The 16,203-nt window shown below is 46.7% G+C and overlaps 2 protein-coding genes across 4 annotated transcripts in view; one reads left to right on the forward strand and one right to left on the reverse strand.

Moving 5' to 3' along the window:
- A1BG (alpha-1-B glycoprotein) overlaps window positions 1–5,518 on the forward strand; it is an 18,749-nt gene extending 13,231 nt beyond the window's left edge. The window contains exon 9 of the mRNA XM_025421294.3: window positions 133–5,518. Coding sequence (XP_025277079.1) covers window positions 133–140 — 8 coding nt within the window. The 3' untranslated portion in view covers window positions 141–5,518. The remainder of the gene's footprint in view (window positions 1–132) is intronic.
- Window positions 2,365–15,329, reverse strand: ZSCAN22 (zinc finger and SCAN domain containing 22). Of its 3 annotated transcripts, none has more exons than XM_025421312.3 (4): window positions 14,267–15,329; window positions 13,389–13,560; window positions 9,598–10,050; window positions 2,365–7,042 (listed from the first exon to the last, which is right to left on the reverse strand). In XM_025421312.3, the coding sequence occupies exons 3-4, from the start codon at window positions 9,995–9,997 to the stop codon at window positions 5,967–5,969; spliced, it is 1,476 nt and encodes a 491-aa protein (XP_025277097.1). In that variant the 5' UTR covers window positions 9,998–10,050; window positions 13,389–13,560; window positions 14,267–15,329; the 3' UTR covers window positions 2,365–5,966. The 3 variants fall into 3 exon arrangements, with proteins under 3 accessions (XP_025277097.1, XP_025277095.1, XP_025277096.1); XM_025421310.3 differs by having other exon boundaries at window positions 14,008–15,329; XM_025421311.3 differs by having other exon boundaries at window positions 13,993–15,329.
- Window positions 15,330–16,203: the final 874 nt, after the last annotated feature.

Here is a 16,203-nt window from a genome sequence, read left to right on the forward strand (position 1 = left end):
GGTCTTGGCCGGCAGCTGACCAAGCTACTTTCTTCCTGAGGGGCCTCAGTGAGGTCTTCCCTGATTTCACTAGGGAGGAACACACATGATGCCCTGCTCCCCTACCATTTCTCTTTTATCACATTTGTCTAGGAAGTTGATCAAGCTGCAGACTAAGGCCGCTGATGCTATCTTTGGCAAGTGCTTTCTCTGGTCTGGCTATGATCCCTCATGCTGCAGCTAGAGGCTGGACTCCCCCTGGAAGTGCTGGAGGACTGTCCCTAATTCCTCCTGGGAATCAATAAATGTGAATAGAATCTTTAAAAGGTGTCCTTGGGGGATCCCTGGGTGGCTCGGTGGTTTAGCGCCTGCCTTTGGCCCAGGACGCGGTCCTGGGGTCCCGGGATCGAGTCCTGCGTTGGGCTCCCGGCATGGAGCCTGCTTCTCCCTCTGCCTGTGTCTCTGCCTCTCTCTCTCTCTATCATGAACAAGTAAATAAAATCTTTAAGAAAAAAAAAAAGGTGTCCTTGGCTAATGGCAGCCCTGATGCAGGGGCCTGTACTTCCACGGCTGAGGGAAGTGGGCTGGGGTCCTAAAGGTGGATGGCCTCTGGGTTGGATCCTGGGGATATACGGGCCAAAGATTGGCTACTTGGGTCCACATTGTTCAAGATTACCTTTTGCTTTCTTCAAGCTGCCTCCTACTCCCCAGGCACCTCTGCCTGGTCCCCAGTGGGTCTGGGGAAGTACCTTGAGGCTCCAGACATACCCAATCCCACCTTGACCAAATTGGTCCTCACACTGGGAGGCACTTCAGAGAGGCTGCATTTTGTAGTTTTGTTTTCTGGACTGAGTAGCCACCAGCTGGTGGAGCTGGACTCTTTCCCCAGCCAAAGGCTAGGTCTCTCACACTGGAGATTGAAACTTTTGGAGGGGTGGGGCTATTCTATTCTTTCCTCCTTCCCCTCAGATCTAAGGCCCTTTGCCTGACCCAATACCTTCCTGGACCATCTCATTGCAGTCCATTCAGAGCTTGGCTGTTAAGGTACTGGCATACCAAGGGGTATGTATTAGCATTATCAACTAACACTTGATAAATTTTGTTTAAGGAATTTGCCTATCTCATCTGAGTGATCTGATTTACTGGTATAGTTGTTTACAACATTCCTGTATTTTTCAATGCTTGCTGGATCTGTAGTTATGTCACCTCTTTCATGCTTGATACTGTGTCCTCCCCCACCTCAACTTCTCTCCCTCCTCTGTCAGTCTAGCTAGGGGTTTATCAATCGTATTAATGTTTTCAAATTACTAATTAACTTTTGGATTTGTTCATTTTTTTCTGGGGTCTCTTGTCTACTTTGTGGATCTCTACTTGTATCATTATTATTCCCTTCTTTCTACTTACTTCTGAATTAATTCGTCAGGAAACATAGATCCTTGATTTCTTGGGGGTAAACATCAGTAACAGCTCATTCTTAGGCTTAAAAACAAGTATTAGTTAAGTAATAGGATATTACTTCTTTGTGCATAAAAAATAATTGGCAATATTTAAATACTGGCGACTTCATCAATCATATCCAGTTGGTTGCTGTTGTTCAGTTCTTCTGTATCCTGATTTCCTATCTACTTGTTCTGTTGATTCTAGAAAGAAGGGTGTAGAAGTCCCCAATTATAATTATGAATTTATTTATTATTTCCCTTCTGTTCTCTTTTTGCTTCATATATATTAGGACTTTGTTGTTAAGATGCATACATATTTGGAATTATGTCTTTTTTGTAGATTGACATTTATCATTATGTAATGTCTCTTTATCATTGGTAATTTTCCTTGTTCTGAAGTTTACTTGGGATGATATTAATATAGTCACTCTAACATTTCTTGATTATATCTTTCTTCATCCTTTTATTTTTCAATTTTTTTTAGTATAGCTGACATACAATATTGCATTAGTTTCAGTTGTACAACCTAGTGATATGACAACTTTATATCTTTGAAACATAATGTATATGCATTAAAATATACAGATCTCAAATATATCACTGAATGAATTTTGATACTCTCCCCTCTTTATGTTGTAGTCATATACATATCAACATACACTGAAAACTCCACTGTTATAAATTTTGTTTTCAACAGCCATGTATATCTTTTTATAAAAAACACTCATGTATCTTAAAGATCAAATATTTGCAATGTATTACTCTTTCTTCATTACCAAGGTTCCAATTTTCCTTCTGTTATCAGTTTCCTTCCACCAAAACAATGCTTTTAGCCAGCTGGCAAAAGACTGTTAGTTTTACATCATTTGAAAATGTTTTAATTTTGCTCTCCTTCCTTTTTTTTTTTTTTTTTAAAGATGTTATTTATTTATTCATGAGAGAGAGAGAGAGAGAGAGAGAGAGAGAGAGAGAGAGGCAGAAACACAGGCAAAGGCAGAAGCAGGCCCCATGCAAGGAGCCTGATGTGGGACTCGATCCCAGGACTCCAGGATTATGCCCTGGGCTGACGACAGGTGGTAAACCGCGGAGCCACCCAGGAATCCTGTATTTCACTCTCCTTCCTGATGTCAATTTTGGATTGACAGGGTTTTTTTCCCCCCAGCACTTTAAACATGTTGTTTCTCTGCCTTCTGGCTTCCAATATTTCTGACAAGAAACCCATAATCTTTTGCATTGACCTTTATATGATGCTTAGTTTTTCACAGACTGTTCAAAATTTTTAAATGTTTTGTTTTCATCAGTTCGATTATGATATGTGCAGGTATAGGTTTCTTTGAGATTATGCTGTTTGGGGTTCACTGAGCTTTCTAAACCTGTAAATGGACAACTTTTGCCAAATTTGGAAAGTTTTAGTAATTATTTCTTCAAATATTCTGTTATCACAAAGAATGTGGTAGCATTTCCAACTACACATATGGTCTTATCCATTTCCATGATTTCAACACATTTCAATCCATTTCTGTCTGGTTTCAAACTATCACATCTTTTAATGAATTGTTCTTTTTATAAAAAACATAGTGATCTATGACCCTACTAATGCTTTTCTGTGTCTATATCTACTTTGTCAAAATTAATACAGCTCTGTTGTCTTTCTTCAGATTCATGTCTGCCTTGTATATCCTTTTCTATTACTTTACCCTCAACTTTTCCACTTTAGATGTGTTTATTCTAAAGAACATTATATCCGGATTTGAAATCCAATGTTAATATTTGTCTTCCTTGGTTTGTTGAATATAGTGATGCTTATTGAAATTGCTGACATATTTGGATAGGTTTTCAAATCTCAATGCTTCCAGTCTCTGGCAGTATAAACTTGGCCACTTACATTCTCCAACCCCAAGTCCCTTCCTCTAGAAAGTGGGAATGGTCATCCTGCCCTAAGTGTTGTGAGATGATGTACATAATATTTAGCAGACTGGACAATGCATGTAGATCCTTAATAAAGATTCTTTGCCCCCCTGACTTCCTCTTTAGATAAACATGGGAAGACACATCTCGTGACAAAGAGAGTGCTGGAGATGCTCAGAGTGCCAGGGGGTGGAGAGTCAGTTCTTCAGTGCCAAAGAGCAGGAAGACAGGGACAGAAAGAGGTGGAGATTGATGCTACAAGCTGGTGGCCAGGCCTTGGTTTGGCTGCTGCACAAGTCAGGTCATCTTATTCATGCTTTACAGAAGAGCAGGTCACTGAAGTTCAGGGAAGTCACTTATCCAAGTCCCAAAAGCAGCCTTGGGGAGGAGTGGGGCTCTGTAGCCTAACTTTAGGCCCACATCTTTTCCACTGCCTGCAGGTTTGTTGGAGGCCTGTGTGATCATTTCACTAGGAATGTATATCTACCATCTCTGAGCTTTTCCCTACATCTGTCAACATTCTCTGAGTCTCTCAGCCTGTCTCATTATACCTGGCAGTCTGCCTGTGTGTAGGTGTATCGGGGACTCTCTCAGATACTGGCACAAGATTTCTGTTTCCCTGGGTCTCAGCCTTCCTGTTCTGAACCTCACTCCTTGGTTGGTCTGTGTGACTGTTTACTTGTGACATGGAGGGAACAAGTCCAAGACACACGGTGAAACATAGGGAGAGATGGTGACGATGAACAGTACAAAACCATATGGCAGATCAAATGGTTAACACATGGTGGGGATCATCAGAGAAAGAGATGAAGACTAACACCCTGACAGTTAAGAACAGAGGCTGTGACATCTAGTTACAGACATGGACCCTGAAAGAGGATATAGAACTGTGAGAAAAGGCCAGAGAGAGCAGAGAGAGAGCACTAACAGCATGTTGGCAACCACTGAGTCCAGGGGGATTCTGGGGCGAGAGAAAGGGTAGACTTAAAATACCGTAACATTTTATTGAGGCCATGGTATGCCAGGCTTGTCTGGGTGCTGGGGCTCTGGGAAAATCAGATTGTTCTTGTCCTGCATGGTGCTGAGGAGACAGCAAAGACATATATTAGGTTCCAGAGTGGACCATGGTGACTGCCTCCAGGAAGGCACCAGTCCCAGTATATTCATTCAACAGACATTGGTCAGAGCCTATTGTATCCTATGCTATGGATACTGAGAGTAAGACATGGCCCCTGCTCTTGGAAGCTCACAGTGTCTTTGAGAAACACAGACTTCAAGCTCTTCAAGGAGTAAATACAACATGGTAGGCAGTTAAAGAGAAGTTAAGGAGGTGCTCTGAAAGCAGAGAAGGCTAGTTGATGTCTGCTCAAGGAGGCAGAGAAGGCTTTGTTAGAGAGAGAGATGTGAAACATCTGAGTTGTGGGGGGAGAGAGGAGGTTTCCAGGTACAGGTACAGAGGCACATGGGTAGGAAAAATATGGCTTCTTTAAGAACCACAAGTATTCCACATGGCTGGTGTGTAGAAGGTGGGGGCTACTACAGTAGATGAGGCTGATCGTGAATGGCAGGTGAAAGAGTTTGACATATATCCTAAAGGACAGTATTTTGAAACTACTTTCACATAACTGCACACACAGCAAAATGACAATATTCACATGCACCTATAGCTGGAGAGGTTGTTTGGGGCTCAGAAAGACTTATGTCTCTGCATACTTGTAATCGTTCAGGAAGCTTTGCCACCGAAGGTGATGCAATGGAGAGCTTTCCATGACGGAGTGACACAATCAGGTTTGGATTACAGAAAGAACCCCCTGGAGGCTGGTGTGGAGAATGAAACAGTGAAGGAAGTCAGGGGAGAGAATGAAGGTAGGAGACTCCAGCTGTAATCCAGACGAGAGGAGATGAGAGCTCAAAGAAGTGAAAATGGCAGAGAAAACAGATTAGAGGTGAATTTTTGATAAAACCAACAGGGCTGATGACTGGTGGGATATTGGAGAGGGCAAGGAGAAACAGATGCTGGGCAAATATCATGCTGTACCCTCGATTAACGGAGAATGGGAGAGAGACTGAGGGCCTGGAGAAGGCATCACAGAACAGGCTGCCTCACAGGTTGGCCTTGGAGTTAGACATGAATAGGTGGAGTAAAAGAGTATGTGTGAAGGCACAGAGGTGGGCATGGGCCAGCATCCCTCCTGGGTTAAACAAAAGAGGAAAAGGCAAGAAGAGCAGCTACATGGGAACATGAAGCTGGAGCTTGTCTGCTCAGAGCATCTTGGGACCACTGAGTCCCAAAAGAAACTTCATCCTAATTGCCCTGGCTCTGAAGACCAATACAAGTTCTCAGCTCAGCTGTCCCTTCTCTGATGGACCTGAATGGGGTATGAAGAGAAGCAGGATCCTTCTGGAAGCTTACTTCTTCAGCTGACCTGAATAGCTTTGTATTCATCAGGCACCTCCATCTGGGTCTCCAAAAGCAGAGTTGTTTCCAGACAGCCCCAGAGTCTGCCCTTAAGCACCTTATCATTTTAGGGTACTATCAATCACCCATCCCATTCTTTGTTCTTTGGAATTTAGGGTTTCTCTTAGATGTTGAGCCTCTGAGGGGAAGTTGTTATTCTGGGTCCCAAGGGCTTTCTTTGGTTACTGCAGCACTGTGATGTGGATCCTCAAGTGAACCATGAGGGCCGAGCTGCGGCTAAAGGCCTTCCCACAGTCGCTGCATTTGTACGGCTTCTCTCCTGTGTGGATCCTCTGGTGCTCAATGAGGGAGGAGCTCTGTGCAAAGGCCTTCGGACAAATCTTACACTGATATGGTTTCTCTCCAGAATGGATTCTCAGGTGGCGGATCAGAGCTGAGCAGTCACTGAAGGCTCTCCCACAAGCATCACACTTGTAGGGCTTCTCCCCAGTGTGGATGCGCTGATGCTGAGTCAGATGGGTGCTCTGACTGAAGGCCTTCCCACACTCATCACACTCATAGGGCCTCTCCCCTGTGTGCACTCGCTGGTGCTGAGTGAGATGAGTACTGCGGCTGAAAGTTTTGCCACATTCCTCACACTTGTAGGGTTTTTCTCCAGTGTGGATCCTCTGGTGCTGAGTTAGGTGGGTGACTCGGCTAAAGGCCTTCCCACACTCTTTACACTCATGGGGCTTTGCCCCTGTGTGGATGACTTGATGCTGGGTCAAGTGAGTGCTCCGGCTGAAGGCTTTCCCACACTCACTACAAGTATAGGGTGTCTTCCGAGAATGGCTCTTCTGGTGTGTCTCAAGGGCTGAGGAGTTCTGGAATGTTTTCCCACATTCACCACACTTGGAAGACTTCCTCCCTGAGTATATGTATGGAGGCTCTGTCCTATCGCCATCCAGTGGATCAAATTTCTCTTCTGGTGTCTTATCTTGTGAGGTGAAATTTGGCCACACATTGGGACTATTCCCCAAGGCACCAGATTCACAGCTAGGTTGGTCTGTGGGAACATCCTTGTGAGGCTCTGAAGTTTTCCTGAAATCCATCTCTTGGGGGACAGACTTTGTCCAGATTTCCCCTGAGAGTCCTGCCTGCCTCTCTGAGCTGCCCTCAGGTTCACAAGCATCACTATAGGTGAGTCCCAGGGTAACACCTCTCATGAGGGTTTCAGTGGCCCTGTTTAATGACTCTGACTCTTCCAAATCACTCTGCTTGCAGCTTGCCTCTGAGAGCTTGGCTCCCAGGTCCCATCCTGAAACAATCCAAACCACAGCATCACCACTCTTTCCACACGGGGCTTCCCCCACTCAGCCTGGGCCCTGGGGTCTCACTCTCTAAGGGGAGACATAGACACTCCTGACATTTGGCCCTGTTTCCAAAGAAGAGTTTCTCATTTGGTATCCTCAATGACAAAAGGGCATAGGGCTGCTCTCCTACACCATGGAAAATTGGATCACAAGTTCCAATCCTCCCTTCTCCCCAAATTCTCCATTCTTCAAGGCTGCTGATTTTGGCTCCAGAGTCAGAAGGAAGACCCTGAGGTTGAACTGAACTGAAAGAGTGAGAGCAAGTAAGCATGCACAGGGGCTTGTGCTTGCCCAGTGCCCGTGTACTCACTCCCTCTGGGCAGTACCTTTCTCCCGGGGTTTGGACAGCCTACTGAGGATTTTCCGCAAACGTTCATTAAATACTGGCTAAATGAGGGAATCAATTCCAGATGCTGACAACTGTGCAATTTTCTCCAGTCGACTCTACCTTGAGCCCTAAATAGACAACAACTGCTGAGGGTGAGTGGGTGAAATGCCCACTTGGCCTCTTTAAGCCCCCAGGAGGCCTGGGGCCCACTCTTTATAAATGGCTGTGAAGGCAGAGCGTAGTTAAAAGGTGGCAGGAGACTGGTTGTGAATGAGGTAGTAGATGCCTGAACTGACCCTCTGAACTGAACTGACCCTTGATGGGTGCACAGGGCACCTACGGACACTTAATAGCATCATGTACTGGACAGAATTCAGGAAGAGATGGGGGCAGGCAGAACAACTGCTGCTGGAGTCCACAGTGGAGCCGCACGCAGCTCTGCCACTAGCCAGCTCTGGGGCCTTGGGCAATCTTACCTTCACTTGGACCTGCTTCCCCACCTGGAAGAGAGGGATACTATAGTGCTCACCTCCCAAGGCTGCTGGTCATTACTAGGCTCTTGTTATGTGCTAGTTTCCAAGTACAGCGGGTAATTTCCATTGCCTCATTTCAGCTTTAGTCTGCTCTCACAGGACATACTGCAACAACTAACTTCACACAAGGAAAGTAAGGCCCAGCTGAAGGAAGTTCTTGCGTAACTAACTGGTACGAGATCACACAGTTAGCTAGTGGCCAAGCTGAGATTTCAGCTGTAGATTTCAGCTTTCCTCCTCTAAGCCCACAGAGGTTCTCCTAAGTACCCAACCTCCCCAGCCACATGCTTGGTCTCACATCCCCTTTCTTCCTCTATTCCAAAAATATCGCACAACCTGCTCTTTCCAGAATGCACTGGTCCATATCATACCACCTAGGCTTTCACCCCCACCATTCCCTCTGCCTGGACTGCCAGCTCTTTCTCCTCATCTCAGTGCCATATTGCCTTTTCTCTCACAAATTTCTCGACCCTGCAGGGGAATGGGGTCATTACCTCCTCTCCCTGTCCCTGTGACCTCTGCTTATGCATAGCTGTTAGGGCCAAGGAACATGATCAACCTCTCCAGAAAGGTCTGTTTCTCAAGGAGCTTAAAAAAAAAGAAATCATCCTAATAGCTACAGTTTCCACTGTGTTTAATCTGTACCAGGCACTGTTTCATGTGCTGCACAGGTAATGCCTCATTTACGCCTCTCAATGACGCTGAATAGGTATTATGACTGCAATTCCCATTTTATTGACAGGGAAACTGAGGCACAAGAAAGTCATGCGGCCAGGAGGGAGAGGAGCAGTGGTTGGATCTACCAAACCCTGATGATATTTCTGTTCCCTCTACCCACAGCACGCCTTCTCCCTGGTCCTGGCATACACACACTATCTGCTACCATCAGGCCAGGCCAAATTGGGCCAGGTCCTTTTGGGAGGAGCCTTCACTCCCTGCTCTTAACTGTCTTATGGCTGCTTACTCTAGGACCTCCCTGGGCTGGGACATAAATGTGGGTCCCCCAGAGCAACAGTGACTACTCTAGCTGAGGGCAGGTCTGATTCACACAGATCCTAGAGACCAGCAGAGGGGACATACCTGACATTTCTGTCACCCTCACCCCCACAGGCTTCCAGTCTCCAGCAGCCTGGTATTCTTTGCTCATGCCCATCCCTGGGATCTGGTCAGCCAAAGGCAAACACAAGACCCCAACCAGTTCAGTGGGGCTCAGGCTAAGAACCTTTTACTATTCTCCCCTGGGGTTTCTACATTAATAAGAAATAAGCCTGGGTTGCTGAGCCAACTTTGTCTCCAATGAGGATAGAAGATACTTAAGAGTAAAGCTAAGGGTGCCTGGGTAGCTCAGTCGGCTAAGTGTCTGCCTTCAGCTCGGGTTATGATCTCAGGGTACTGGGACTGAGCCTGTTGGGCTCTTGGCTCAGCAGGGAGTCTGCTTCTCCTTCTCCCTCTGCCCCTCCCCCTGCTTCTGCTCTCTCTCTCTCTCTCTCTCTCTCTCTCAAACTTAAAAAAAAAAATAAAAGAGTTTGGGTGAAGTACAAAGGTGACAAGTGTGTGCATTAGAGCCCCCAAGCCCAAACCCTGCACTCCTACATTCCAGTACAGGCTTTGCTCTAAGTGTGCTGTTGCTCTCCCTCACCTCTCTTGTCGAATGCCTGAGTCAGACCTTCCACCAGCATGGCAGCCTCCTCACCACTCTTGGGGAGCTGGGCACCCACCCAGGACTGGATCTTGGGGGGCAGTGCGCCCAGGAACTGCTCCAACACCAACAGCTCCAGCATTTGCTCCTTGGAGTGTGCTTCAGGCTGCAGCCACTGGTGGCAGAGTTCACGGAGCTGGGCCAGGGCCTCATGTGGGTTGGATGCCTCTTCATAGCAGAAGTGCCGGAAGCGAAGACGTGCAGTCTCAGGGTGGGCAGTGTGGCCAAGGCTAGATTCCTGGATCTCAGAGAGGCTGGCCTCCTCATCCTCCACCTTCACATGTAGAAAGCCATCTTGTTCCCAGAGCACTGGGCTCAGAGGGCTCTTGGGCATGGCCATGAAGCAGCAGCAAAAAAGTGAGGCACAGGTTGGTTGGAGTGTTGGAATTGGATCTGCAGGAATGCCAGAACTTTATCATCATGTGGAACTTGGAGCTCTGCTCACACCAGTAGAACACAGCAGATGCAGGCTTGGGGCCTGTGAGATGTGACTCACTCTCACAGAGATATAGATGCTCAGAATAATCAGGTGTTAGGCACCATTCTAAACATTTGCATATAGTAACTAATTTAAAACCCACAACAAACTCGGGGTAGGAACTTCCTTTCCATTATATGGATATGGAAGCAGATACACAGGAAGAAAAGATTTGCCTAAAATTTCCCAGATACTGAAGGGACTGGGAAGCTGAGCTACAAATCGAGGGAGCCTGACCCCAGGGCCAGTCTGCTTACAGCCTGCTCCTCCCACACAGAACCAGGTCTCCCTCCTATCTCACACACACTCCTCAGGGAACCAAATGGTCATTCTCTCACTTTATTTGCTAATTATTTTGTAGCTTTTGCAATGGATACTTACATAATTGACTTTCAGCCTTTCTTTCCTCTTTTCTATTACACATACTTAAGGCTATAAATTTCCTTCTAAACACAGAGAGCATTAGCTGCATACCCACAAGTTTGATGTTGCACTTTCATTATCATTTAACGAGTTCAAAATATTTTCTAATTTCTGTTGTGGGTTATTTAGAAATCTGCAATTTCATTTCCAAAAAATTGGGGTTTTCTAGTTGTCTTTTTATTACTGATCTCCAGATTAAGTCTATTGTACTCAGAAAACGTGCTTTAGTCAATTTCAATCTTTTGAAATTTGCTGAGACTTGGTTTGTGACCCTGTGTATAGTTAATTTGGCCAGTGTTCTGCATAAACTTAAAAAAATGCAAAAATTAAAAACTACTATACAATCCAGCAATTCCATTTCTGGGCATTTATCCAAAGAAAATGAAAACACTAACTTGAAAAACTATATTCACCCCTGTATACATTGCAGCATTATTTATAATAGCTAAGATATGGACATAACCTAAGTGTCCATCGATAGATGAATGGATAAAGATGATGTGGCAAATATATATAATGGAATATTACTCAGCCATTAAAAAAGAACAAAATCTTGCCGTGAATTATAACACTGATGGACCCTGAGGGTATTATGCTAAATGAAATAGTCAGAGAAAGATAAATACCATATGATTTCACTTACATGTGGAATCTAAAAAACAAAACAAATGGACATTGTTGGGCCGGCGGGATCAAGGGGGATCGAGAGGCACCAACAAAATGGGGGCGGACCCTCCACCTTGTTGCCCCCACCTCAGAACTTTCCCATCACCAGAAGACTGCCCGAAGACAGTCATCAGGGGGAGACTGGACCTATGCAGGAAACCTGAACCGTACTTTACCCAGACCCCACATAAGGGCATGAGCAGTTATCCCTCATATTGATTTCACCAGTAATATGTCCTAATACTTATCACCCCGTACAGACACACAACCCCTTACCCCTCCCCTCTTAAAAAGCCTGCTTACACTCCCCTACGTGCAACTTCCCCACGGGAGACTCCCTGCTCTCTCGCTCTCTCTCTCCCCTGTGGGCCACAGAACCTCACCAGAGAGCGGAGAGCGAGAGCCAGTCCCAATAAAAGCCTGAGTCCCGGGATCCCTGGGTGGCGCTGCGGTTTAGCGCCTGCCTTTGGCCCAGGGCGCGATCCTGGAGACCCGGGATCGAATCCCACGTCGGGCTCCCGGTGCATGGAGCCTGCTTCTCCCTCTGCCTGTGTCTCTGCCTCTCTCTCTCTCTCTCTGTGTGTGTGACTATCATAAATAAATAAAAATTAAAAAAAAAAAAAAAAAAAAAAAAGCCTGAGTCCCATTAAAAGCCTGTTTCGACCAACTTTTGCCAAGCCTATTTCATCTGACTACCAATCAGATTAAACCTGACAGACATACAAAACAAAACTAGCTGCATATATACAGAAAACAGACTGATGGCTGCCAGAGGAGAAGGGGGTTTGGGACTGGGTGAAAGGGATCAAGAGGTACAAACTAACAGTTATAAAATAAATAGGTCATGGGGAAGTAAGGTATAGTACATGTAATACAGATAATGATATCGTATCAACTTTGTATGGTAAGAGATGGTAACTAGACTTATTCTGGTGATCATTTTATACTGTATATAAATGTTGAATCACTATGTTGTGCAGCTGAAATTAATATAATACTGTATGTTAACTATACTTCAATTAGAAAAATGCAAAGGCTTCCTGGATAAATGATGAAAGATAAAGTAGAAAAACAACTTCATCAAAATTAAAAACTTTCCCAATTTGAAGGACACCATCAAGAAAGCGAAAAGGCAACCCACAAAATGTCAGGAAATATTTGCAAATTATATACCTGAAAAGGAACCTGTATCTAAACAACTCCATAATAAAAAGACAAATAATCCAGTTAAAGAATGGGCAAAGATTTTGACTAGACATTTCTTCAAAGAAGATATACAAATGGCCAACAGGCGACACGAAAAGTTGCTCATCACGGCTACCAGAGAAATGCGAATCAAACCCACAATGAAATACCACTTTACACTGCTAAGATAGCTAAACTTAAAGAGATAACAAATGTTGCACTTGAGCCATGGCCGTGGGCATAGGGACAAGCAAACGTTAGTAAAATAAACTCCAACCCTAAAACCTTTCAGTGATAGCTGGCAACTTCTGGCAAAACTGTGTTTTAGCCCCCAACTCCATCATGAAGCTCTTGAGCCTCTTGTCACCTTGCCATTACTCTCAATCCCCATTTTCTCAGCCTTTGTCCCTGTTACCCTCTTTTTCTAAAATCTCTCTCTGCACTTAATTCTTCCTAGTCCTCCAAATGGCACTTTACCTGCCATCTTCTCCAAGAGCTGTCCAAGCACTTGGGAGCAAGTTAAGTATCTTTCTGAGGGCTCTGGGTCTCTCTTTACCCAGCTCTGGCTATAACCACATGTTGCCCCAGAGAGACTGGGCTTGCTCTTGCTGTAGCAACAGTTTCCAGGGCACGGTCTATGTCAAGTACATCATAGATGGGTGCTAAGCAAATGGAGGAATGAGGAAAGGCTGAGCATGGTCACCCACAGATGTGGGGAATCACCATACAGGGGGAGGGGAAGCAGGAATTTTAGGGATGACAATAAATGCAGCAAGATTCCAAGCTCCTTTTTGTACCTCTGGAGCTCCTGTCCTGGAAAATCACTGATAACAGTCTCTGAGACACATGTACACCCACCTGCCTCAGCCCATTCCCAACATGGTGACCTCATATCAGGTCAAGGCCTCCAAACCTTGAGTGTTTAACCAACTGAGGAGAATGGTCCTTACATGTAGTCACCCTATTAGTTGGCACCTACCTCAGAGAGCTGCTGTGAGGTTACCCAAGGTGATCCATGACAGATGTCCAGTACAGGTCTGGCACACAGCAAACATGTGGTAAACAACCAATCTGTTGACTGCCAGACTTAAGTCCACAGGTGCTGGGGGACATATCCATAAACCCTGCTACGGGTTGTCAAATAACTCCAACTGCAGACACACAAAGCACAAAGTCCCTGTCACCTACTTGGTGAACTCTCTGCAAATCACCCAAATTTCAGTAGGCCTGACAAAATCTTAGTCAATCACACAGTCACACACACACCCTATCTCAGGCATGGTGTCAGTCATACTCCAAACTATGCCCAGACGCACAAAATGCACAGTTAGTCCCATAAACACAGGCCCTCACAGCAGCGCCGTCACAGCGGAGGATGCCGGCACAGCCACTCATAATCTCAGCCCGTCAGTCACACGGTAGATGCTCGCGGTCACACCTGAGGTCACACGGCCAGCCACACCCCCACCCTCTCACTCATAGCATCACAGGATCCCCTGGAAGCTCAGGCCACCGTCTTGGTCAGCCGCATAGGACATCCGAAGACCCCCCCCCCCCCCCCCCCCCCCCCACTCCCAGGCTACCAGTCAGAAACGCACGCCCGCGATGTGGCCGCTGCCGGAGCCCACAGGCAGGCTGCGTCCCAGTCAGCGGCTCCCACATCCGACAGGGAGTTCCACACTCGGTCCGTGCGTCAGTCAGTCGGTCCTCCAGCCGCGCCGCTGGTGGTTAGCGCTTCAAGCTCCCGTCGGCGAGTAGGGCCCGCCCGTCTGGCTCAGGCCGCCGCGGGCTTCGGGGCCTGGCGCTTTCCTCTCCCGCCGCGACTCCAGCGGACCGCACCCCGAGCAACCCCCTCACCCGCGCAGCTGCGGCCACTTCCGGGAGTGCTCTTGGAGGCGCCTCCTAGGCTAGGCCGCCTGCGCGCCCGCTCGCCGGGACCACGACTCCCAGAATGCGCTGCGCTGTCCAGCAGACGCGCCTGCTAGCCAGGATTACAGTTTTCATCAGGTCTCGCGTCTCGAGCTCCGCGGCCCCCAAAGCCCCGACGCCGCCGTCTCGTCCTTCTGGACCACAATCCCCAGAAGGCCTCGCGTCCTCCCTGCGCGTCCCGGGGCACGCCTGGAGTTGTAGTCTGAACGGGACAGCTGGCTGAAGGGTGGGCCTTTATGGGGTTGTGGTGGCGGTGAGCGGAGAGTTGGGCCGGGGTCTGTGCGGGAGGCAGCACCGTGCATGGTGCGTGAAGGTAAGGGGTGCGGGTGTTGGTGTGAAGAGTGTGCATCCTATATAGTGTGTGTTGCTTTCTGTGACCGTATACAGGTGATTCCATGTGTTTGTCCTGTGCGACTATAAGTGTCCTAGAGGTAGATTGCGTGTGTCATTCCCTATGACCACGTGTGTGGGTAGTTCTGTGTGTATGTGAGAGAGACCTCCGTGTTAGTCACCATATGTGATAATCCTGCAGCATTCTGTGTAATGCTGTCACATTGTGTAATGGTGTCTGTGAGACAGAGATGTGGTGCCCAGGAGGGCCTGATAGAGCATGAAGGTCCCAGACTGTGTATGACAGTCACATTCTGGGATATACTGGGGGTTAGGTTAGGATGTTAACATGTGAACTTGGCGGGGCACAGTTCAGCCCATAATGGGGTGAAAGGGCATTGGTATGAGTGTGAGGAGGCTTCTGAGGAGAGGTATCCATGCTGTCTTTAGTGAGAGGAACTGCAAATATGGCCAAGGGTACGGAAGGAGTGAAGAATTGAGCCAGTAATTTCATCCACTTCATCAAGCCTTTTGATTTCTTTTCAGTTTAGAAAGTCAACAAAGTGAAAAAACAAAACAAAACAAAACAAAAACAAGTCAACAAAGTTAACAACCTGGTTTCTTGCAGATAAGAAAGGTAACCACAGAGCATATTCAAAGACCTGCTGCAGTTCATCATCGTAGTAATAATGGAGGTCATCAGAAAAGAGATCTCATGGGGTTCTGCCTTCGAAGACATTGACACTCCTTTTTTTTTTTTTTGGTAAAGATTTTGTTTATTTATTCATGAGAGGTAGAGAGAGAGGCAGAGACACAGACAGAGGTAGAAGCAGGCTCCATGCAGGGAGCCCGATGTGGGACTCAATCCTGGGGCTCCAGGATCACACCTTGGGCCGAAGGCAGGCTCTAAACCACTAAGCCACCCAGGGATCTCCAACATTGACACTCCTGAGGCCCACTCAGGGAACCAGAACAGAGGTCCTACTGAGGATCCTTTTCTGACAAGATTTTTTTTTTCTGACAAGAAGATTTAAACAAAGGTCAGTCCCCAACATGGAAACTCCTAGTGTGAGGAGAAGTTATAGGCAGTGAAGTTGTGAGGAGTGTTAGGATACCTTCCAGCCCTATCAAACGAGACAGCATTGCTGTGGAAAAGAAACCACACATGTTAGTTGCATATGGAAGCAGCTTTGAGTGGGTTCCAGAGCCAGCCATATTGTAGGTAGCCTGTGTGGACAGGAAACCCTGCAGGTGTGGCTTGTGCGGGAAAAGTTTCAAGCAGCACTTGGCCCTCTCTGTGCATGAGAGGACACATCCTAGGGAAAAGCCTATCAGACCTGTGGAAACACAGGATTCACACAAAGGAAGAGCCCTACCAGTGTCAGGATTATGGAAAAGCCTTCAAGTGGAGCTCATCCTGATCCACCATCAGTGACACACAGTGGTGAGAAGCTATTTGAATGCATTGAGTGTGGCAAGTCCTTTAGGCAGAGTTCCACACTCATTGAGCAGCACAAGTTCCACACAGGTGAGAA

This window comes from Canis lupus, chromosome 1 (genome assembly GCF_003254725.2).
Source record: "Canis lupus dingo isolate Sandy chromosome 1, ASM325472v2, whole genome shotgun sequence".
Classification (NCBI taxonomy): Eukaryota; Metazoa; Chordata; class Mammalia; order Carnivora; family Canidae; genus Canis; species Canis lupus.

What these genes read in the sequence shown, in the direction of transcription:
- ZSCAN22 (XM_025421312.3), bottom strand. Translation starts at nt 9,997, where the DNA reads ATGGCCATGCCCAAGAGCCCTCTGAGCCCAGTGCTCTGGGAACAAGAT. An exon ending in TCAGGCATTCGACAAGAGAG is followed by an intron (nt 7,043 to 9,597) that starts GTGAGGGAGAGC and finishes GGATTGTTTCAG; the next exon opens with GATGGGACCTGGGAGCCAAG.